A 22,919-nucleotide genomic window follows, 5' to 3' on the forward strand; every position below is an offset into this window, starting at 1 on the left:
ATTCTCAGTCAAAGTGGGCCCGGCCTCTGCTTCACTCCCCAAAACACTCTCATTTTAAGCCAAACCACAAACTATTAAGCACTCTTCCTCAGGAAGGTCAGGCGCTTCCGTGGAGGGCCAGGCCTGCACTCACCTGGTCCTTCTTGCTCTTGTGTGAAGAGGCCACGTGAGCCAGATACTGAATGACTTTCTTGGTGTTCTCCGTCTTGCCAGCTCCAGACTCACCCCTGCCAAGAGAGCCAAGGATGTTCTCAAGGGAGAGGTGACCAAATCCTTGGCGTCTGCCCCCTTCCCACTGCAAGCTCTACTGTCTACCATTCTGTCAGGGCCCCACGAGGGACCCAACACCTCGTGGTAGAGAAGGGGACAGACAAGTAAATGCTAAGCTCTGGAGTCCGCACTCAGGCCCTTTCCCATGGCCCCCCAGAGGCCTGACGAAAGTAAACTTCTTTCCACTGCCTGTCCTGGTCACTTGGCAGCCTTTGCTTCCAAATGTCTCAGAAATCAGTTTTAGGCAGCTGTTGACCCACGGGTCAAAGACACATCTACATGTTTCTTTGAAACCTCACCTGAAGGAATGTTCTGTACCACTGACTTCCTCGGCAACAGGGTTTATTTATCATCTCCTTGTTAGGTTCAGAGGACGGAGGTGAGGAGCCCTGGTGGCTACTTCAATTCAGGTAAAGACAGCCGAGGGTCAGAGCCAGAAGGAATGCGTTCTAGGGGGCGCCAATCAGCTCCCAACCCTGCCTGCTTGAGAACTCTTGCTTTCCCTCTTGGCTATAAGCCCCACCCCCACCACCTCCCTTGAGAAAGGAGATGAAATCTTTGTCCATGAAATAAAGCCATCCATGCTGTGGGACCATTAAGTAGCAAATATTAGGCCCATCCCTTGGGGAAGGGGCAGGGGCTTGAATTGGGAAAGAACTCATCAACCTAGGTTTTGGCACGAGTTCTCGAGATTGAGAACAGATCAGGGTGACTCAGGCCCCACCACCCAAACAGAAACACTTACGTGCACAAAATGGACTGGTCCTCTCGGTCTGAAACAAAGGAGACATCGAGTTAACCTCCAGCAGACATGAAGGCCTCCCTCTCCAGCCTCTGAAGAGCCACCCTTTGTCCCGCCCCTTTCCCAGGAGCAGAAAGCCTGGCCCCGCTGGCCTTGCTGGCTGCCCTCCATGCCGCTGACACCCGCTGACCCTGTGCCTCACTCGGAGGAGGGACACCCCTGGGCAGCAGCGCCACTAGGCAGCTGCTTCCTCCCCCAGGAGCTCCCCCTCCCCCACCCTCGCTGCCCACCCACCCCACAACACCAGACATAGTTCTGTCTCTCCACCTCCGAGAAAGCCAGTCTGGAAAGTTCCCCAGGAGTCCACTCTACTAAGTGCTAAGGTGGGGCCTGCCCTGTGTGTTTCTAACTGAGGGCTGAGGTTGTTAGAAGCAAGGCCTGTGGCAGGTGTTTTAAACACTGTCCCTGTTCGGATAAGAGGCACAGTAAGAGACAGGCGAGAGGTAGGGCAGACAAGGCTGGCTTTGCAGTGGGACCACCCTGGGGTAAGATGCTGCCTCCACACAGCCTTCCGGAGCTCCAGCCTCCTCCTGTGACAGGGCGGGGGTGACAGCACAAGTGGCGATAACACACATGAAAGCACTCACGTGCTGTCAAGCACGGGGAAAAATGCTCAGAGACGCTAGCTTAGAGGCAGCCTGGAAAGAACAGAAGCTCATGAGAATCAGCTTCTGACCAGTTTCAGTGACAACTGGGTCTCTGGGCCTGGATGTCAGGAACTTTCGGCAATGATCTCAGCTCTGTGAACGGCTCCCAAATGTGGATGTAAACAACCCACCCTCCTCGGGTCCTGGAGGAACAGCAGTAGTGCCCATCTTTGAAAGCCAAGTTTGACAGAAATGCTTTAAGACATTAGGGCTGACCTGGTTCAGGAGTGAGTGTACAAGAACTGAAAATATATACTCATTTTTCCCCCCTTTTTATCTCCATCCCCACCCCCGTCTCCTTGAGGTCAAGTCAGCCTGAATCCAGGCCAAGCTACTTGCTAACTAACATTTGGCTGCAGTGAGGGGTTTAATTTATCCATAAAGTAAACATGCCACTAACTCCCTGACAGCGTTAGTTTGAGAAACAGCAATAACACGAAATGGACCCAGCCTGGTACCCTGCAAGCAGAATGAAGTCCACAGACGGCTGCTACTGACTTCTCCATCATGACGTGACCGCGACGGGTGGTGGCACTGTCAGCATAGCAGGAGTACAAGTTGAAGAGTGACAGAGGAGGAGCAGTATTATTAGCAGTAGGTACTGGTTAGCAACCGATGCTGGCCACCTGGAAGGACACCCTCACTGGCTCACCTGCCTAGCCCGGGCCCCGTAGGGCATCGGGAGGGTGACCCATGGCCTCCCTGTGTGTACAGCCTCGGGAGACTGATTTAGCTGTTCAGCGTCAGCAGACAGCACACAGCAAGGCCACCTGCCCCTCGGCGAGGGGAGCCTCCAGCATGCCTGATCTCAGCAGCCCTTGGGGCTGGGCATTTACGACCACTCATCTCCTGTCTTGAGAAGGAAAGAGGGAGTCTGGACAGGAAGGGGGGAAAAGAAACCTCATATTCAAGGTGCCCCTGCCCTTCCTCCAGCCCCTGAGAAATATCAACAGTGCAGGGACACGGAGGGAACCCGGCCACTCACACGTGCAGCCCACGCCCTGCTTCCCACTGGGCAACGGCTCAGGGCAGCTCCAGAAGGGTGACCTTGCTCCCCCTCGTCTAGACTTTCCCACAGGACAGAGCCCTTGAAGGCTGGGCAGCAAGGGCTGAGATAGACTCTGCCGCATCTTGATAAGACGGCAGGAAAGCAGAGGGGAGGGGGCGGCGGGGCTAAAGGCCAGGGAAGCCAAAGCAGCTTCCACCACCTGCCCTGATAAGGGTCTGGAACCAATGCAGCTGTGATTGGGCCGGGGCCCCCCCACCACATGTCGGGCGGTCGGCCCAGCCGAGCCGCGGGCAGGTCTAGTCACCGCTCCACAAGTGGGCAAGAATGTACCTGCGCAACCCGGCAAGTCAGGAGGCTGCAGCCGCTGACGCTACCATAAAAGGAAACGTTCCCGTCCCTCCCAGAGGGAACCGCTCTCCCAGGGCTGTCCGGGCCTGGTCCCTGGGATGGCTGGAATTCCTCTAATTGTGTGAGGAGGAGTCAGATACAGAGCGGCTGCCGAACAACAGGAAGCAGAGCCCCCAGACACACACGTGTGGGCACACACTCACAGGCACATCCGTGCACACTGATGCATGTACACAGAGATGCCCACACACACATGAGCCTGTACACACCTCAAATCCCAATTCCAGACCCAAACTCATCACAGAATCTCCATTCATCCCACCATCTCCAGCTCTTCTACCCCTTTGACCTTTCACCTCCAATTCCTGAAGCCAAATTAACACTGTCAACACAGCCAAAAAGAAAACACTCCGATCCTTCCATTTTTAAAAGAAATCTTAAAGAAACCTTGATTTGCTTTGCCGGAACACTCATTTGGGTAAACGCTTTTGCGGATGAAAACTGATGGGAGGCTTTTCTGATTTCTCCAACTCTTGCCCCCACACTTAGTGCCCCAAATCCACCTGCCTGCCACGAAGGACACTGAGGCTGCTAGAGCCTGTCTTTCCAGTTCTTACATAGGTTTGGGTCTGTTATTTCATGGCCTCGTGATAACCTTAGGAGGAAGACGAGGCAGGCACTGTCCCTGCTCTTGCACAAGCCTCCTCTCATTGCAGATCTGCTCTGTTCTGAGCTCACAAGCATCTCTTCTGGGTGGTGGGGTGGATGGAATTCTCAGCAGCCAGCCAGCTCTCTGCCTGACTCAGTTTCCTCTGCCAGACCCCTAGTGCATTCCAGTGAGGACCCTCCCCAACACTCCAGAAGCCCTGCCCACATGGTCATTTCACGGGACATGGACCCTTGAGAGTCCAGCCCACTCTACTGTTTGCTCAAGTCCTTTTATGGGCCTATGTGGACTGAAGGCTTATTTGAAAACGCCCTTCCTTCCTCCACACCAGAGGAGACAGACAGACGGAAGGACAGGAACCCAACAGCCCAGAACCAGGGGAGTACACCCACCATAAACAAGCCTGTTCTGGGAAACAGAACATCATCCCTGCAGGATGAAGACATTAGTCTCACTTAGGCCCCCAAACCCCTCCTGCCCTGGTCCTGACTCTGCAGAGATGGGGCAGAGACAGGATTATGAATCTCTGCAGCAGTTTTCGACTCTTTTAAAAGCATCAGCAAACTTCCCTCTGATAAAATCTTCCTAAGTCCCCAGTAGGAAGAACAGGAGATAAAAATCAGAGTTGCTGGGGCAGGAGACAGGGCTCCTGGGAGCACATATGACGACCACTAGTCCATATATTGGAACCACGGTGCAGAGAAGAAAGCCACTGGCTGGTGCTTGAGAGCCCCAGGCGCGATCCTCACTCTGCACATCCCCTTTTATAAGAGGCCTGGCCCCTTGGCCTCTAGGGAATCAGAGTTGATGCTGGTGTCCAAATGGACAGCTGTTTCCAGCCAGCCTGGAAGGCCCCGGCGCAGGCGGGCGGTGGGGAGGCCTGACCGCAGGTATCTCAGCCCAGGTACAGGCTTCCATTAGGGGCCTTCTTGCTCACTTCCTCTGTGAGAGGAGCTGCTGATTCTTGTCCATAAAAGGCCACGAGGCTCGCACAGCCGCGATGTGACATCAGCCCCGACAGGAAGTACAGAAGGAAGGGAACGGGCCGGTTCACCAACAGCCGCTGCGCGGGACTGACTCATCGGAGCGCTCGCTAAGACAATGTCTCTGGAGGTTCCAACAGGGCCGCTCGCTGGAGAGGGGGGGGACACCTGGAAGGGCGCCCTGCCCGTGGGACCCGTCTTCAGGCCAAACAAATTTCTCAAGAACTGAGATGCTGATATGGGCCGAGATGGGGTGCGACAAACGGCACGACCCACGACAAACAGGCCTGAGACTTTCCACCACCAAGGGGGCTGTCTTTCATGAAACCTGCGGAGCAGATCCCAGGGTCACCCACTGTGTGAGTCCCTGCCCCTGTCACCCGGATGGAAGCCTCAGGCTGCTGGGGGCAGACGCCTGGACTGCAGTTACTTCTCCCGAGACCCTCTCGGGGACAGCATCCAGGGTCTCAATGGGCCAAAATGCAAAGCACTTCACCAGGTATAAAACGCAGAGAGACCTGTGGGTTCGAGCTCAGAACCCAGGGTCTGAGGGATGGCTGAGGGATGGCTCTAAAGAGCATGTGGCCAATCACCTACATGTGGAGGTCAGGACACCAAGTCCCGAAAAACCCAACGACTTGGTCAAAATCACACAAACTGGGCTAAGAACCCAGACCTCCGGATGCCAAGCTCTTCCCCACGGAACCCCCACAGGGCAGGGCACGCTGTGCCACCGGCAGTGCTGCACCGAACAGGCCATCCCCACTCATGCAGTGTCTGTCACATGGGCCTTGCAAGCTGTCAGCTACTTTCTCCAGAGCCGGCCCAACTCACGAGCTCGGATGACAAGCACTTGGGAAGCAAACAGAGAGGTGAGGAAAAGCGGGTGCAAAACGATGCTTTCCACCAGCAGAGACGGCAGGTTGACGCGGAGCCACCGGGGCCTCGGGTCACAGTGTCCCTGGCAGCCTGCCCGCCTGCCCAGCAGTCAGCCAGCGAGGAGGAAAGCCCCACCAGTGGCTTCCAAGCACATAATGTGGTCACCAGCAATGTTCTCTCCAGGTACAAAGGTGGACGCAGACCAAGCAGACGCTTGATCAGCAGCTATCCAAGCCAGAAGCCAGCTGGACCCGCCCAGCGCCTCCGCCCACGCGCTCCCGCAGGTAAGGCTGTGGTTTGAACCCTGCCCAGGAGGCCCAGGTGCCCAGTTATAGGAGGCAGAGAACAGGCAGCCCTCCCCCACCAGCACCCTTGACAATCAGAAGGCGGCCCAAGGGATCACTCTTAACTTTCACTCCTTTCGAGAGCAAACAAGGCCCCAGACAAGCCCTCTCTTGGACCAAATGCAGCCAGCGGCTCACAGGCAAACCTGCCAGAAACCACTGCTGGCTGTTTATTCACCTTCCCGTGGGCGGGGCCAGGAGCAAGAACGTTCTTTGTGTGGGGCTGCCGCTGAGGCAGCTCTCGTGGGTCTGTCAGGATGGAGGGAGATTTAAAAGCCACATGTGAGTGCCGACGGCCGACAGCAGAGGCCACCAGGACACTGGGAGGGACCTGACTACCCCTGAGGCCAGCTGTGCCCTGCTCTGAAGCAACCCCTTGAGGAAAGGAAAGACAGGCAGGAAGGACCCTGGCTGAGTCCTGTCCCGAGAGCACTAAGCCACAGGTCACAGCTCTGCGGAGGGCTGGGCTCTCGGGGGAGGACAGGAGGGAAGGACAAGGGGACACAAACAGGGAGTGAGATGGACACTGCCCACCAAAGCTCAGGACAAACCTGGCTCCCAGTCCTCCAAGGAGGACAGTGGGCTTCACGAGCATCCCATGGATGGGTTCAGCCAAACGTGGAGAATGGGGAACACCGCTAGGAGATGAACCACAATGGCTCATGGAGGTGCTCCGTGCAGAAGCCAGTGGCTCTGGTCGCCTGAGAAGCACAATCTAATGAAATAAAAGATGTGCTGGTAACTGTTAGGGCAGAGTCTGCTCCTCGAGCACCACTTTCAGCTCAGAGTTCTGCCCCATTGTATCTGTGGTCCAGCTCGTGTTGGGGAGAACAGCTCTTCATCAGAAGTCACCAAGCCCGATTGGAATGACACCCCGAGCCCCAATGAGCACTGTCTTTGCCAGAAGAACACAAGGGTCCTCACGGTTTATGACAAAGGTCAACGCTGGGCCATTAGCCTTGCTCAAGACTAAAGGAATTTTACAGAAGCCACTTATGTTACCCTGACTTTTACACGTGCAGACTTTCAGGGGTCTTATCTCTCTTTAGTTTTAGGGAGTTTTGTTCTCCTCTGATAGCTTAATTCCAGAAACCAGGCAGGGGAAGGAAAGCCATCCTTTTCTCCAAATGCAGCAGTGTTCAGCCCTGACACACTGGGACCTGCTCTCCTGGAGTCTCGAGGCCAGAGCTTGAGAGAACAGGAAAAACGAGCTGGTAGGGTTCACTCGGCAGCGAGAGAGAAATGCGTTCAGGGAGGCTGAAAGCACAAAGCAGCTTAGCCATTAGATTTTGCAGGTGAGTTTTGTTGTTTGTTCATTTGCAGAGAACTGGGGGGAAGTGGGGAGGAGTCGCAGAGCCACCCCTAAAGTTTCAGGTTCCGAGAGGGCATTTCCTTCTCCCCTCCCACTTCAGCCGGCCCACAGCAAAGCAAAGTGTGCCTATTGGAGTGAACTAAAAACAAAACAAAAAAGCAAGCCAAAAGCTGAATCCTTTGAAAGGATCCATTAACCACAGATTCCTCTTCTAGAAAGAACATTTTACAGAAATGAGACTGACGGGTGTGACCACATAATTACGCAGCCTCATTCTGGGGGTGACTCTCCTTCCTGGGGGGGCCAGCGAAGTAGCTCCATATCCAGGCTGTCATGTGCAGGTGGCGGGCCCAGGGCCGCCTGTCACAGCGGCCCTCTGGTGTCCCACCAGTACAGAGGATGACTCCAGTGCTGTGTGCACGACGTTCTGTTGAAGCCCCCCGAGGCCACGTGGACCCCAAAGCCTCAGGTTGCCCACTCCAGGCCGTGGACCAGATCAGACAAGCTGGAGGCTGTGTGTGCCGGCGCACGCCTGTGTGTCACATGATCGCTGCCAGGACAGCAGCTTTGACAAGTCACTTCCCATGGTGCTGGTACCCAGAGCCTGGACTCTGGGAGGATGCTCACCGAGGAGATTAAGAAGCTGTCTGAGGAAGCAGCTGGTTATCACTTTCATCACGCAAGTGGGTGCCCGGAGGGAAGGGATGTGTGATGTGCAGACCACGCGGAGGGCAGGGCCGTTCAGCCAGGAAACTGCCTCTGCAGGCTCCCACCGCCACCTCCTAACGGGCACTCATCACAGGCCAGGCACCGTCCACATGGCATTTTGGTTAATTCTTACAGTAACCCTACCTAGTATATCTTCTCAAGCCCAGAGGCAGATGAGAAAGTGAAGGCCCACAGTGGACCCCGGTGGGTCAGGATGTGACGGAGCCAGACTCTGACTCGAACAAACCTCGTGCTCTCTTTTCCACACACTTCTTGCTCACAGGGCAAGTTTCTCCCTCAAGCTAAGGCCGAGAGAGGCCCAGCAGCAGACTCCTTCTGCTGACCTGCCCTGGAAGTGCTGTCAAAGCCCCCTCACTACCCAGCAGCTGTCAAGCCAGGTGGGCCCCCAAGTGCCAGACCCTCACGCCCCTGCTGGAGTCTCTCGGCCTGCCTCTCAGGCCCTCCCCCAGCAGGGCTGCATCCAGTGTGGCCGGCACTCGACTGGCAGGGGTGACAGTGTTGCAGGGGTGACAGCACGCAGCCCTCGGGCACAGGCGCTCGGTGGCTCCAGACCTCCCTGCAGACAGCAGGGCCTTTGTGTGCCACGGCTGGCAGGGCTCTCTGGCAGGGCCCGAGCCTTCCAGCCGGCACATTCCTGCTTAAGTGGAGTCATCACATTTGCGGCTTCCTCAGCCTCCTGTCCTGGTGAGTCGGCTCCAAGTCCGGGTTTACTGCATCCTCGAAGCATTTCCTAGCACCTCCCTGACACGGTGCTTTTCTCCAGAGAAGACCTTGGAGAGCAGACGGCTCCACGGGGGCACCAGATGGCAGGGCGGGGAGAAGGTGCAGAGAGGGGTGGGAAGGCCTCTCCTACCATAACCCGCCAGCCAGATGGGAGAACCCCTCCAAACGCCAGCCAGGGAGGAGGACGGCCAACGGCGCCCCTGGGGGGTGGGCACCAGGACAGGGATCAGAGACACGGCTTCTGGGCTGGCTCTCTGCAAGCCTTTGGACAAATCAGTTAACATTTCAGGGCCTGTCCCGTTACCAGTGAAGCAGAAGGATCGGACGCAGATGTGAAAAGCCGCCTAGGATTCTACCCTTCCTTGTCTCCCCAGAAAGGTGAGTCAACCACCAAGAGGTGCAGGGATGCTCGCCGGGCACGTGGTGACCGACCACTTCTGGGGCAGCTTCCGCTAAGAGGCAGAGGTGGAATTAGCACAGAGCAAAGGGTTAAATAGCTCTCGGATTACTTTAGGTCTGGAATGAGAGTGGACCCTGACACCACACCCCCAGAAACGCCGGGAGCTCATTAAATACCATAAAATCTCTGCAAGTGAACCAAACCTGGCATTCTAACTAATTAACACAGAGGAGAGTTTTTTTCTCTTGCTCCTGGGAAGACAACTGGGCTCAAATTCTGCAGCTGGCTGGGTCTCCTGTAAGAACACATACATACCCACTGAGGGAGACTCTGGGAGGCCAGGAGGACCACTTTCCCCCATCACCGCCCCCCCCCCCCCGTTACAGGCCACATGTTGCTTCTGCCCAGCCCCCCAGGCACCCCTCCCGCTGGTACCCACCCGGGGGCGGTGTCCTTGTTCCCCTAGGGTTGCCATCTGCCTTTTGCTCTCCCATCCTCTTGGCCTTAGACCAGTCAAAGCCTTCAGCACTTTACAGATTCCTGAGTTCCACCCCAAGGCAGGAAGACCCAGTAATGCCCAGGACAACAAACTAAACCAAACGGGAAAGCCAGGGTTAGGAGGGTGAACCTACCAGGTCACCACAACTTTAATTAAACCCAAGACTGAGGATTAAAACAAACAAAACTGTGCCGGGCACGTCTGGGCTGCGCTGTAACCACTTATTGACAAATACCTGCCAGCCTTTCCGCAGGATCCGACCTCCAGGGGCCTTTCTGACCACCCTGGCCTCAGCAGCCACATCTTCCTCTGAGCTCCCGACGCCTGACACCTGCTGCAGGCGTACTGGCACCAGGTGTAGGTGGCACCTTGTCCTGTTACACAGCTACGGCCACAGATCTCTGTGTACAAACATGTCTGTCCCTCCACCTGGACTGCTGGCACCGCCAGTGACAGAATAATGCACCAAACCTCTTCTGGCACGTTCCATCTCCTATCTCCATGGCCTAATCTAGGGCGCCATACGCTGCCATGACCCATCCCGTGCCCATGGCAGACAGCACTAATCTATCCCGGTGCTCCTCGGCACTGAGTCTCAGATCCTTGCCAACACAGGGCTGGGCAAGCCATTACCGATCAATGGGAGCTGACACTCAGAATAAAACCCACGTGCAATGCTTAGTTCAGTGGCTCTGAAGTAGGGGCAATTATGTCCCTCAGGGACTATTTGGTAGCAATATTTGGGGGCAGTTTTGGTTGTCACGACTGGAGAGGGAGGGTGCTGCTGGCATCTAGTGGGTAGAGGCCAGGATGCTGCTAAGCAACCCATAATGCTCAGGACAAGCCCCCCACCCCGCCCCCAGCAACAGAGAACTATCCAGCCCCAAATGTCCATGGTGCCAAGACTGAGAAACCCTGGCTTAGTCTGACAAATATGTAGAGTAACTACATAATTAATCCAAACTAGGGTGCTTCTGAACGTGAGACAGGGCACTATTAATACTAACGGCAGGACAGCAGGCATAAACCAGGACTCATAGGCAAACCAGAGCCTTTAAGAGATTACTTGAAAGATGGAGGGGTGTCCCTAGGAAAAGTCGAAGAGCTCATCTCCTAAAAGCCCCAAGACAAAGCCACCAACTCCCCTAATTGGCAGAATAAATGCTAGGATGTCATAAGCCACAGCCAGCTCAGGGAGGAAATCTTCTAGTTCTTGTTTCAAGAAAAAGCAGAAAGGGAACGGTCTGGGTTTGCCTTTTAGGAAGTGTGTGGCAGAGAAGAGACCTGTCTTCCCCTCCACAAAGCCAGGAGGGCAGCATGTGCTATGTCAGACATGCCCTCCAAAAGGAGAGGTGCTGACTCGAGGAACAGCCCATGGACCCCAAGGCTCCGCTGTCTGTACCCAACTTAGAGCAGGAACCACAGGTCCTTCCTGGGAACTTCTTTACTGGTGAACTGCTTTTCATAACAGGGGCAACTTCTGTGAATTAACTTCCTCCCTGTCCCAAGAACAAGAAACCTGTTGCTAATTGCTTTGCGGGTCAACTGTGTGCGATGAGAGGAAACTTAGAGATGTCCTCAGTCAACACTGGGGCTGAAGAGCTGCAGCAAGTCCAACATTCAACAGAAAGTGAGTGGAAACCTCTCAGGCTGAGGGTTAGAATGTACGCGGAGCCAGCACCATAGACCATTAAAAAGAAGAACCAAGACCTTAGGTTCCCCGTACCTGCAAATATGTTTCCTACCCTGGTCTACCCATTTTCCCACATAATGTGGGGCAGCTCCTTGGTTCCTGTCAAGGCCGTTCCATTACAGCCAAGACTTCATGGCCAACATCAAGCACCAGCCCTGTGCAAAGTCCCCCCCCCCCCAATTATCTCCAGCCTACAGAAGTGAATTTTGCCCCTCAAAATTCTTTAAATATAAATAAACAAATTAAAAATTGGGTGAATACATAACAATTTGGACAAATAAAAATTGGGCAAATAAAAATTGGTCAGATCTCTTTGGGAAGGAGTCTCACAGGCTGTCAGAAGAAAGGCTGGCAGTCCAGTCCCAAAGACTCCAAATCCTGGTGCCACACTGGGCATCACCACATTATTCTCATCATAATGGCCTGCCTAAATGTGAAAAGGCCCGCTTGCTGAACACTGTTTGAGTCCAGGATCCAAGTGTGCTAACGTTTTCCCTAACTCAGTGGTGCAGAGCTCAAGAAAACTCCAGGGTGCACTTCCTGCATGAGGCCAGTTACGAGAGCCAGGAGAAAACTGACTCATAACCTCTAGAGACAGACTCAGGCTCTTCTGGAATCCCACAGAATGTTCCTCCACCAGACTGTTGTAGTTAGCACTCTGAAACAGACAACGCACTTTAAAACTAAAGGGCTGGCTTCCTCAAGGAACTCGGATAGACGTAAACATGAGCCACAGGGTAGGCCAAGCTTTACGCCTACACAATTCACCAAGCTGGGCAATGGAACGCCTTCCACAGCACTATGTGGACAGTATAAGATAGACCCACATGCTGTCATTTTAAACCACTAAGCCCAGGACAAAGTTGTTAATACAACAAGACTCATTATCACCACTGCCAAGATTGACTACAAAATTTAAAGGAAAAAAAAAAAAGAAAAGCATGCCCACGTAATAGGATGTGAAAAATCACTATCAATTTGCGATACGAGAACACAGCCCTAAGCCAGGTAGCTGGCTAAGCTCTGAGAATATAAAGGCAACGTGTGCCTGGTCCACACCTAAGTTAAAATATTACCCGTACTACTCTGATGCAAATCTAGCCCAGACATCCTCCCTGGCTGGCAGTAACGCTTCAGTCTTGTCTCTAACAACAGAATAGAGACTTGCCAACTATTGCAAGGCACACAGAACAGACACAGGGGTTTGAAGCACAAAGGCCTACTGGAGAAGTGTAAGGAGTTCCACGCAGCCAGGAGGCTGGAGAGGGAGGCAGCAGACCAATTACAAAGGGCACCGTATACTGCTGGAGAGCTTAAGGGTTATCACTGGGGCAGTGAGTGAATTTCTCAAGATTTCAAATAGGAGGTCTGATCAGATTTGCATTCCAGGAAGATGACTCCCTGGTGGAAGCACAGAGGGAGGGCTCTATTAAGAGTGATGGGTAAAAGGTCACCGCAACAGTGCAGGTAAAAAACTGTAGAGGCCTGAACTAAGGCCAGGGCCACAGGGAGAAGAGGGAGAAGGAGATCAGAAGTGTTAAAAGAGATAAAATCTATCGAGAGTGCTGACTGGCTTCGAAAAAGTTGCTGAGGGAGAGAGAGGAGAGTGCGCACAGGGTGAGTCAGGTTGCAGGCTTGGGTGGCTAGGTGGATGGAGAAATGGCAGCCGGGAGCAAGCGGCTGGTGGCAACCAGGTACCAGAGCCACTTCTCGGCCAGAAAGTGATGGTGAAGCCACTCGCGTGGATGAGGCCACCATCCATAGGACCAGACCTTGAGGAGCACGCAGGTGGGGAAGGCAGAGATGAAGGCCACAGGAAGGAAGGGCTTTCAAAAGGATGTGGGCAAGATTGTCCAATCCTGGGAGAGGTTAAGATAAGAGCTTGAAGCTGCACAGAAGGAAGGTGGCCTTTGTCAGACAGTCTGGAGAGGTGGTGCGGCCCGATGTGTGACTGAGAAGTGGAGAACGGAGCCAGTGAGCGGATACTTCCTCTAAAAAGCTCCACTGTGATGGAGAGAGAGCAGAGACAACCTACAGTGGGGTGCAGAATCCACGAGAGACTCTATGCCCCCCCATTTTTCTAAAGATGTGAAAACTCAAGCATGTTTCCAGACTGTGGAGAAAAGAAAACGAGGTGAAAACACAGAGAAAAGGGAGTAACTGGTAGGAGAAGAGGCCTGGAAGCAAGGGGACTGGCGCAGGAGGTCATGACATGAATGAGACATTGGGAAAATAATTAGGAAATGTTTTGTTTTTTTTTTAAGCTTCTGGAACATCCCATCAGCATAAAAACATCTCCTTTGACAGCCACTGGCCTTGGCTCTCACATGATGGCTTACAGACCTCCACGGTGCACGGCCCCATCACCAGTGCCATCAGCAATGATCCAGCCACAAGATCACCGTGACTGTGAGCGTGAATGAGCACCTGCAAAGGTGCTGACGAGGCTGCAGTAAAGACTCAGCCCCTGGGGAGACCACGGCACTCACCTTGCATCATACTCCTGTAGGCGGTGTCTGTGATGGCGTAGATGTGGGGGGGCATCTCATGTCTCTTCTTGCCCTTGTACATTTCCACGATCTCTTCCGAGTAGATGGGCAGGTTCTTATAGGGATTGATGACCACACAGAACAGGCCTGAATAAGTCTAAAGAAAAGAGAAGCAATCAGGAACGGGTTAGGAAGTCTGATTCTCAATGGCATGCAAGCCTTGTAGCAAAATGTATGCTGCCTCCAAGGAGCCTGAGTCAGCCTGGCGTGAAAGCACTCGTGGAGCCGCTCATTCTCCAGCCCTGCTCCGGCAGACCTGCCGAGGCGTGGGAATGCCGGCACCATCTCCGCTCTCTCAGTGAGGGGCCTCCCTTGACTGCGTGACTGCTGCCAGCTGTGTGTGTCGACCAGCATGTGCATGGGGTGAGATTCGTAGCGGGCTTCGTGGATAGTAGGAGTCCAGTTACAAAACTCGGATCCAAGGACAGTAAAAGATGTGTTTGTCATCATGAGAGATGCAAAAGGAGAAAAGGATCTGGCTGCGGCAAGCGACTGCCTGTAAACACAAACTATTCTACCCTGAAGGACTCTGAGATGTTTAAGCCTCAACTCTTCCAGCATTGGGAAAGACTCAATGCACTCCTCAACCACCTAGATCCAGTATGGGACAGCAGATCACTGACAGATACCCCTCTCCCTAGAATCTTCCAGAGATGCTCATGTAAAATCTCTAAAAACCTTAAAGACCCCTTTCATGTCCTCTGTGAGCCTCCTTCAAGACTCTGGTCTTCTCTGAATGGGAACCCAGTTACTCAACATTCTAATGTGAGGCTCCTGAGAATACACCCAATACCCCAAGCCTGAGCTGACCAAGTTAAAATCAGATCCCAGAGTCAAGCCCCAGCAAGAACAAGTTTCTTAGCCTCCCTCTCTCTCCATTTCTCAACCTGAAATATGGACACAGGCAGATATCTATTCCTCACTGAGTGGTTCTGGGGATCGGCACAGCGCCCGGCTCAGGCGTGGAGGGGCTCGGGGTAGGTCAGGAGGGTGGTTTCCAGGGACAACAGTCTGGGCAGACCTGCTTTTCCTTAGTATCTTCTTTTTCTAATAATTTTCCTGCTACTTTTTTCTTCCAAGATCCCCCTCCTTCACCAAAAGGGAAAAAAAAAAAAAGACTCCTTAAAGCTGGGTGAGACCCCGGAGACCACCCAGTTGACAGGTGCTCACCTGGGGGGGGGGGCACAGCTCACTTTAGGCAGCTGAAGCAACTCAGTACCTTCTCCCTAGGGAAACAGGCTCAGAGGAGCCAGGCAAAGAGATGCCCACCAGCCATGACTCACACACACCTGCAGCCCCGACTGCTGAGTGATGGCTGGAGGCTATGAAGGCAGGTCCTGGCAGAGCTGGGAGCAGACCCAGGTCTTACACTCCCACTGCAGACCTCCTTGGTCATGGAAGCTGGTTCTCTGAGCTCCCCGCATCTTTCTGGTTCCCTCACTACAAGCACCCTTCACCCTCACCGTCCACAGTTTGGCCGCTCAACCCAATAGCAGCCAACATCTGAGAGGCTGTAAATGTGTCAATCCAGTCCTGTCCACCCCCACCCTCTCCCATCTCGCCAAAACTGAGGGTGGATCTTGTGGCTGAATCCAAACACAGGGTCCACACAGGAAACAGCTGTGAGGACAAAGGTTCTTCCCAGCACTGGCCGAGGGCTACAGGTCTTGGACTTGCCAAGTAGAAGTCAGGCTCAGAGCAGAACTCTGGAGGGACCCACCAACCATGCACGGGCCGGCATGCAAAGGAGCAGCTGAGCTTGGAAGTGAACAAGTGCTTTTGGCTGCCTCTTTTGCTTGGAGGAGGGGACATGGGGCCCTTAATTTCCTTTCTTCTTGGGATAATCAGTCATTTCTTTTCCCTCCAACTATTCTTTTCACAAGGGACCAGGAAAGCGCCGAAACAAGGAAGTCTGCACGTGGTGCTGGCAACCTGCGGCTGGGGTATTACGGGAAGCCAAGAGTGCCACGGGAAACCTCTGGTCTTCCCTCCGTGACTGTCGGGTGGGGAATGAGATAGGAGCCCAGGGAACGGCGAGGTCATCCCAGGAGCTCAGAAACAAGGGAGCTTTGTTCCTGAGGTTTGAGAGAACCCACACTCTAGGAAATCCAGCCTGTTGAAAGGAAAGGACACGTGGCCACACTTTTAAAGCAGGCCACGGGGCCAGATGTTCGGAAACAGCTGGCAGTGACAGCAGAAGGGGTCTGGGGGTTACAAGGACAAGTTTTTCTGACAGGCCCCCCCTTCTGCACACAATGTTCCAACGTTCCAACTAGTGGGCATATGGTCCTGTGAAGGGTTCGAGAGGGCCTCAAAGTTCTCTGGGCTAATTCCATTGAATCAGTGGGCAATCAAACTAAGCCCCATGGAATGAGCGCTACAGCTCAGGTGGGAGGAAGGCGACTCATCGCAAGCCCCTCTCACGGAGGCCCGTGGAGGCGCAGACACTGAGCAAGTGGCTTCACTCCCACATGGCCAGGCCGGGGAGCTGCTCCATTCACGGGCCACAGAGGCCCTTTGTGCCCGACCATCCCCTGTGCCCAGGCCTCCCCCCAACCGAAGAAACAGACAGAGCAGCTGTGGCGCACAATTAGCCACACCGCCCACAACACCGGGCAAACACGCCACACAAAGGCTCACGGGGTCGCGATTTGGAACGTTGTGTGCAGAGGGGCGGGGCCTGTGAATGAGGCAGCACCCCCGGCCCCCCACTGAGTGGCTTTGATCTCCCCGCAGCTCTGCACCTGCTGGGGTCTCCATTAGGGCAACTGTACAGGCAATCGACTTCCTTCTGGTGAGGATGCGGAGGAGGAAGCTGGTCTGAGGCGGGAGGATCTGAGGTGCCAGCAAAGAAGCAAAGATGGGAGTTAATGCCTCCAGCTGAAGAGTTCCAGAGAAAAAGCTCAGGTCCTACACATGAAATTGTAGGCTCACACCCATCTAGAAAGTAAAACCCACACTTTAAGAGTAAAGAGGAGGGGCGTGACTATAGCTCAGTGGTAGAGTGCAGTGTGCTCGGCATGCACAAGGTCCTGGGTTCAATTGCCAGTATCTCCATTTTAAAAAAAAAAAAAGAGTAAAAATGAAGCAACTAATATTGAACTAATATTGAATGCACTTTCATAACTAGTATTTCGGTTTGCAGCCAGCTGGTAGGTTAAGCGCAAGACGCCGACTTGTTCCATGCTCAGCAAATCTCCAACAGGACCCAAGCTGAACAATGACATGTGTAATAGACCAGGTAGAGGGTCTCAGTTATCTTCTCCTACGACAGATGGCAGCAGCTACAGAGCTCAGGTGCTGTGTGAGCCCAGGGCTGGCTGGCACTTTACAACGTTCTCAGGACTCCTTGCAGACAAGGAAGTGAGGCCCCATGTAGCCATGTCACATGGTTAGGAAGGGGCAGAGCTGGGATTGGAACCAGGTCCTGGAGGCGCCAGCTCTAATGCTCTGAATCACTCTGCTTTACTGACAGCAGGGTGGTTCTAACATAAGCTATCAAAGATGCCAAGGGGAGAGTCCTCTTCCCAGACAACAGGAGTTAGCTCCTATCTCCCCTCCACAGACAAGCAATACTTCCTTTAAGACCATTTGTTTTTCTGAAGGTCACTAATTTTGAATTTCAGCGGTTAATACCTGGAGAGATAGGGACTTTTAATTTGGTCCATGCAATACTCTCATTGAGAAACAGGTAACTGGGCTGATAGTCAGGAAACCCGAGTTCCAGTAGCAGCCCTGCCAACACCTAGCTGTGGGACCCTGCCTAAGTCCCTTGCCCTCTTTGGGCCTCAATTCTCCCCACCTGCCAGATTAGAAAGTTGGGCTAAGGTGTTCTATAAAAGAGCACTTTTCCACTTCGACTGTTCCGTGTATCTCCTTGGTAGGTCTGCCCTCCAGAGCACAGAGCCCCGCCCACTTACGTAGATTAGCCCTGGAGCCCCCTCATCTGCAGAGTCCCACCCGCTTACATAGATGAGTCCTGGAGCCCCACCCACCTGCAGAGCCCCGCCCACTTATGTAAATAAGCCCTGGAGGCACCCCCCCCCACCTCAACCGGCCCACTTACATAGATGAGCCCTGAGTAGTAGCGCTCCTTGAGGTTGTGCAGCACCGAGGCTTCGTTGAGGCACGTGAGCTCTGCCATGTCCTCCACCTTGGAGAACTTGGGCGGGTTCATCTTCTGGATGTCATCCTTGTTCACCTTCACCTTCTTCCCATTCTCCACCAGCTCCACAATGGCCTCCTCGCCCACCTCTTCCTTGAGGCTGGCAGGCTCAAAGCCACTCTTGTCGGAAGGCACCCATACCAGCTTCTTGGCAGCCCAGTCCGCCTGGGCCAGCGGGTTATTGATGAAGTTTTTATCCACATAGAGATACTTATCGGCCGCTTGTTGAGCCATGGTGACTTACAGCCAGGATCTGAGGGAGGAAAAGGACAAAACGTTAGCTGCAACTACACCAGCCAAACGAGCATCACTCATCTCATATCTCTACAAGTTTTACAGCATCATAAGTAAAACTCTAAATAACCAAGCTGTACAACTTGCCAGAATTTTCTCACTCTCTACTTTTGGGAGAAAGATGTTCATCGCTGAAAAAACAACTGATATCAGGGATTCTGTAAGAAAATAATGGTAAGATGTATCCCAGGATCAATGCACAATCAAACAAATCTGTAAACAACAATTGTGCCAAATGATGAGCACAATCAGAATCTCAAAGACAGATGCAATTATAGTCACTAAGCTACACCTGCTAAGGCCGGAAAGTGACCACATAATTTAGTAAGAGGACTTCCAACAAGAACAGGTTTCTAGTTGGTGTAAAAAAGATAACTGACTACAACTGCACAGAGTGGAAGTCTCCAGTTTAAAAAACTTTTTCTTATCTCACAGAGTCAACCAAGAGAGGGAAACACAACAGATTTTAATTCCACCTTGGTAATAGAGGCCAAAGAAAGAAAGCGAGAAGAAAAGAAGTCAGGCTCCAGGAAACACCATGGAGAGTAGTGAATGTTTCCCTCCTGGGGCACCAATGTGAAAAGACAACCCTCACAATTTATGGGCCAGGAGAACTTAAGCTCATGTGCGCTGGCTTTTTTTTTTTTTTTTTTTTTGAAGTTCATTTGCAAAACAAAAATGATGAAATAATAATCCCTTATATCTGTGTAGTTTTATAGTTTATGAAAAACTATCACACACACTTCACTATCTCAGAAGATCCCCATCTTAACCACTCTATAAGGTAGGTTAGGTACGTATTAATATCTCATTGTACAGATGAGGGAACAGAAGCTCCTTGGAGGTAAGGGGCTTTGTCCAGGGTCACCCAGGAAGGACTCTGGTCTCTTGGTCCCATGGTCTTTCCACAGTCTAACCACAGTATTTACTCCTGCTCAAAGGCTCAGGCTAAGATCAGCTGAGAGGACAGCTGCTTTGACAACAGCAGGACTTAGAAACCCTGGTCTAACACCGAGCCAGCCCACGGCCAGCAGAGGAACAACCCAGAAGCTCACTGCCTAGTACAGGACACAGAGGGGCTTTTCCCTTGTGAGATCAAGACCCCCTCCCCAGGCCCCAGATCCAAATCCAGGGTCACATAGGCTTTCGTGCTTCCAGATCCCAACAGGAACTTAGATGCCAAGGAGGCTGGAGGCTTGAGAGGGAGAGAACAAAAGAGAAAGTCTGGGCCGCCCAGGCCTTCTTATCTGGGCTCATTAAATGGTTTCCAGATCAAGGCTGAGGGGCTCCCTGGACTCACTCCAGGAGAGGCTGTTTTTCAGGAAATCTGCTAGTTATGCCCCTTCCCCCACCCCCCGCCCCCAAAGAGGAAAAGGCAAGTCCAAGGAGCAGAGCCTGGCAGCCTCCCCAGCAAGCTGAACCAGTGGCTTTGTTTACATTCCCAGCACAAGCAATCCCTGGCAGCCTCTGTCGGGGACCAAGGGGCACAATCCACCTGCAAGGACCACCCCCAGGAGAAGCAGACATGGCCCAGAGTTAGGCAGCAGTGAGCAAGGCAGGAATGGGATGGCTGAAAACCACCTGGCCAGCCTCATCATCTGTCTGGGGCTGGGGGCTGGGGGCTAAACAGGCCCACTTTGGGCTGTCCTTGCTTGCACACTGGCCAGTCCATTCAAGCAAATCAAAGGCTTCTCTCTGCCAGAGTAAATACCAGTTTTCCTCTGCCGCTCTGCCGTCCATCTGACCACAGGACAGTCGTTCTCTGCAAAGTCCTAGCATCCAGGCTCCCAAAACCACTCTCCCCAATCATATCACCACCATGCTCGAGACCTTGCAACAGTCACTGAGCACAGGACCTCACCGGCTGCTGGTTCTCGGCCTTTCTGTAGACCTCAAAACCAGAAAGGATAAAGCAGTCTCCCATCAAAATGCAAAAACGGATCCACGTCCACCTTATCCCCCAAAATCCTAAGTCTGCTGTTCATTAAGAGTTCCACTGACCCAGCCCAGCGAGGGGAAAGGGCCAGTCATTAAGTACCTACCTACCAACATCAATCCCCAGTACCCATTTATTCACAACCTCACTTAACCGTCCATCATCCTGGAAAAAAGCTTTTATTATCCTCAGTTTACTAATGAGGAAACCAGCTCAGAGAGGGCAAGTCATTTGCCCAGAGTCGTCCAGCTTAGTCCTGGGCTAACCCAGATCTCCCTGGCTCCCAGGCCTGGACTCTTCCTAGCACACTTGTTCCTGGGGTCTTGCAAGAGAAGTCAGGCTGGCACTGGAGCTGGGCTGAAACTGTCAATAAGCTGAGTGAAAAACAGAATACAGGGGAAGGCATCCCACAACATTTGACAAATATTTACAAAGAGTTATCAAGCAGGCAGGCAGGGAGGCTGAGAATGAGCCTTCCTGGTGTGGACCCTGTGGCCTGTCAATGGTAAAATTCAGCATTCTCGCTCCCTCAGCTGGTTACGGTCCACAGTGAGCGGCCTGTCAGTGACAGCAGAGTGACTTCTGGCCCTCATCAGACTCCAGGTCACCCCGGCGATTCCAACCCTGGGGGAACCAAGAGCAAAGAGCATGCAGGCTGCAGGCCCCGGCACTCAGCTGGAAATCTGGGTAAACTGCCCAGCCCTTTCATCAGTGAGCCTGTGCTGGAGGCCAGGAACACTGCAGCAGGTAAGCAGGACAAAAGTTCCATCCAAACCACCACCCTCGGCTCCCAAGTCTGCCCTACCTTGTGGCCTCAGCGGGAGGGCAGGGGGGCAGGTACCGGCCAGCACTGTCTACCTCTGATAACCATCAGAGACCAGCAGGGCAAGCCACACTTCTTGTAAGAGAGAGGGGTACACCACGTCTCCTCAGAGCTGGATGCCAAGCCCCCTGTGGATAGTGGGGCTGCAGGAGTCCCCACTGGCCTGAGTGCCTCTCTCTCTGGGCAGAACTTTTCATTAAACACGGCTGGGCCTTGTGTGGCCAGATCAAGGACAGAGCTATTTGGTTTCAGCAACTCTTCTGGAATGACGTGGGTTAGCAGCAATGCCAAGATCAATACACGGGCTGGACCTGGGGGAGGCCTGCAGAGGCCATGACAAACAACGGGGTTTCTATTTGAGCCCTCCCACCCGACCTGGACAGGAATATCCGCGTACAAGGATTCAGGGGCCACAGGGCTGCAGCTGAGCTCCCATCTCCTCCTGTGTCAGGGAGAGGCTTCTGGGCCCCAGCAGCTGCTGACTCACCTGTGCCCCGTGGGGAGGCCAGTGATGCAGACACTTTAACCCTCACCTCTGAGGATGCAGGTGGAGCAAGATGCCACTGTTAAGCGCCGTTAGCAATGAAGCAAGGGGCATTACAGAGACGACACGATGGAGGTGACTGCCTGAGTGCAGCAGCCAGCAAGCAGCAACTTCTCCCTGCCCCATCCTGGGACCATGCTAACCGGCCTCTGAATTTTTTTTTAAACTGTGTGTACGGGAGACGGTATACAGCTCAGTGGTAGAGTACATGCTTAGCATGCACAAGATCCTGGGTTCAATCCCCAGTACCTCCATTTAAATAAATCAATCAACAATTAAACAAACTTAATTACTTCCCCACTCCCGAAAAAAAAATCTACATGTATTATAAAGGATTACAAAAGAAAAATACACCCCCACCAAATTCCTGACACTCTCCCCTGCAAAAATCAATTATCTCTTTTTTTTATGGTCCCTTCTAGTCCTAGTGCACAGAAACACTTGATTTTTAACTATCACAGGCAGAGCATGGAGTTTCACATTTCGTACTTTCCCTTCTTATTCTGACCATTTTTCCCCACAGGGCCGCGATTTGCTTGTTAAACCTTTTTATCCAAATGTTTCACTGTGCAGGTGGTGACGCAGAGACTCTGAGAGGGAAGTGACTCCACTCGTTCAAACAGCTGGGACGGTGAGGACTCGAACCCAGGACCCCTGACTCCAAGGCCTAGCTGGTGATCGCTTTTAATGGCTGCAGAATATTCCAAAGTGATTTTTTTTTTTTCAAAAACCACCGCTGACTAGGTCCTTCCCTCTTATCAAGTGGACCACCTTGAGATAAATTCTCAAGTAGAGTTATGGGAGCAAAGGAACATCTGGGCATTTTTATGGCCCCAAGATGTATTAGGAGGGTAGACTGGTGTGCTCAAACACTTGGGCAGGGTATCCACATGGCAGTAACCACACCAGCACTAAGAAAACTGCAGGAGAGAGCTCATGGCTCAGATCAGGGAACCTCAGAAGTCCTGGGAAGCTGTGGGACTCGGCAGGCTAGCAAGGAGTTAAGGAGAAAGAAGGCAGCTCTGGCCCAGTGGAGATCAGATGGGGCTGAGGCCGGCCCTTCCCATGCCGGCTTCCTGCGGGTGCCAGTCCAACTCCAAGAAACCCAAGTAGTTGCCTTTTTAGGCCATAATCGGGAGGACACAACCAGAGGCTAAATTAGGATTCTCAGGAAATGATGAAACTGAAAGTAAATAGGTTGACCAAAAACCTCTGCTTTCAACCCAAAATGTCATTCCTCGATTATGTGCCTTCTCCCCTTCCCCCCAGAGATCCATTTGGATTTTTTACTCTTTCCTGTTTT

At 53.0% G+C, this 22,919-nt stretch overlaps 1 protein-coding gene and 1 long non-coding RNA gene across 4 annotated transcripts in view; one reads left to right on the top strand and one right to left on the bottom strand.

The window, feature by feature from the left end:
- Window positions 1-22,919, bottom strand: part of MYH9 (myosin heavy chain 9) — an 86,228-nt gene that overhangs the window by 38,465 nt on the left and 24,844 nt on the right. For both annotated transcript variants that reach the window (XM_074375478.1, XM_074375477.1), the window contains exons 2-5: window positions 17,921-18,272; window positions 13,795-13,951; window positions 1,016-1,043; window positions 134-227 (exon numbers count right to left, since the gene is read on the bottom strand). In XM_074375478.1, the coding sequence (XP_074231579.1) occupies window positions 134-227; window positions 1,016-1,043; window positions 13,795-13,951; window positions 17,921-18,253 (612 nt within the window). In that variant the 5' untranslated portion in view covers window positions 18,254-18,272. The remainder of the gene's footprint in view (window positions 1-133; window positions 228-1,015; window positions 1,044-13,794; window positions 13,952-17,920; window positions 18,273-22,919) is intronic.
- LOC123618380 (uncharacterized) lies at window positions 5,755-13,801 on the top strand. 2 transcript variants are annotated; one of them, XR_006726817.2, is made up of 3 exons: window positions 5,755-5,889; window positions 9,003-9,091; window positions 13,570-13,801. It is a non-coding gene; the product is annotated as an uncharacterized LOC123618380 (long non-coding RNA). The 2 variants fall into 2 exon arrangements; XR_012510895.1 differs by lacking the exon at window positions 13,570-13,801 and adding an exon at window positions 11,084-11,295.

This window comes from Camelus bactrianus, chromosome 12, assembly GCF_048773025.1.
Source record: "Camelus bactrianus isolate YW-2024 breed Bactrian camel chromosome 12, ASM4877302v1, whole genome shotgun sequence".
Classification (NCBI taxonomy): domain Eukaryota; kingdom Metazoa; phylum Chordata; class Mammalia; order Artiodactyla; family Camelidae; genus Camelus; species Camelus bactrianus.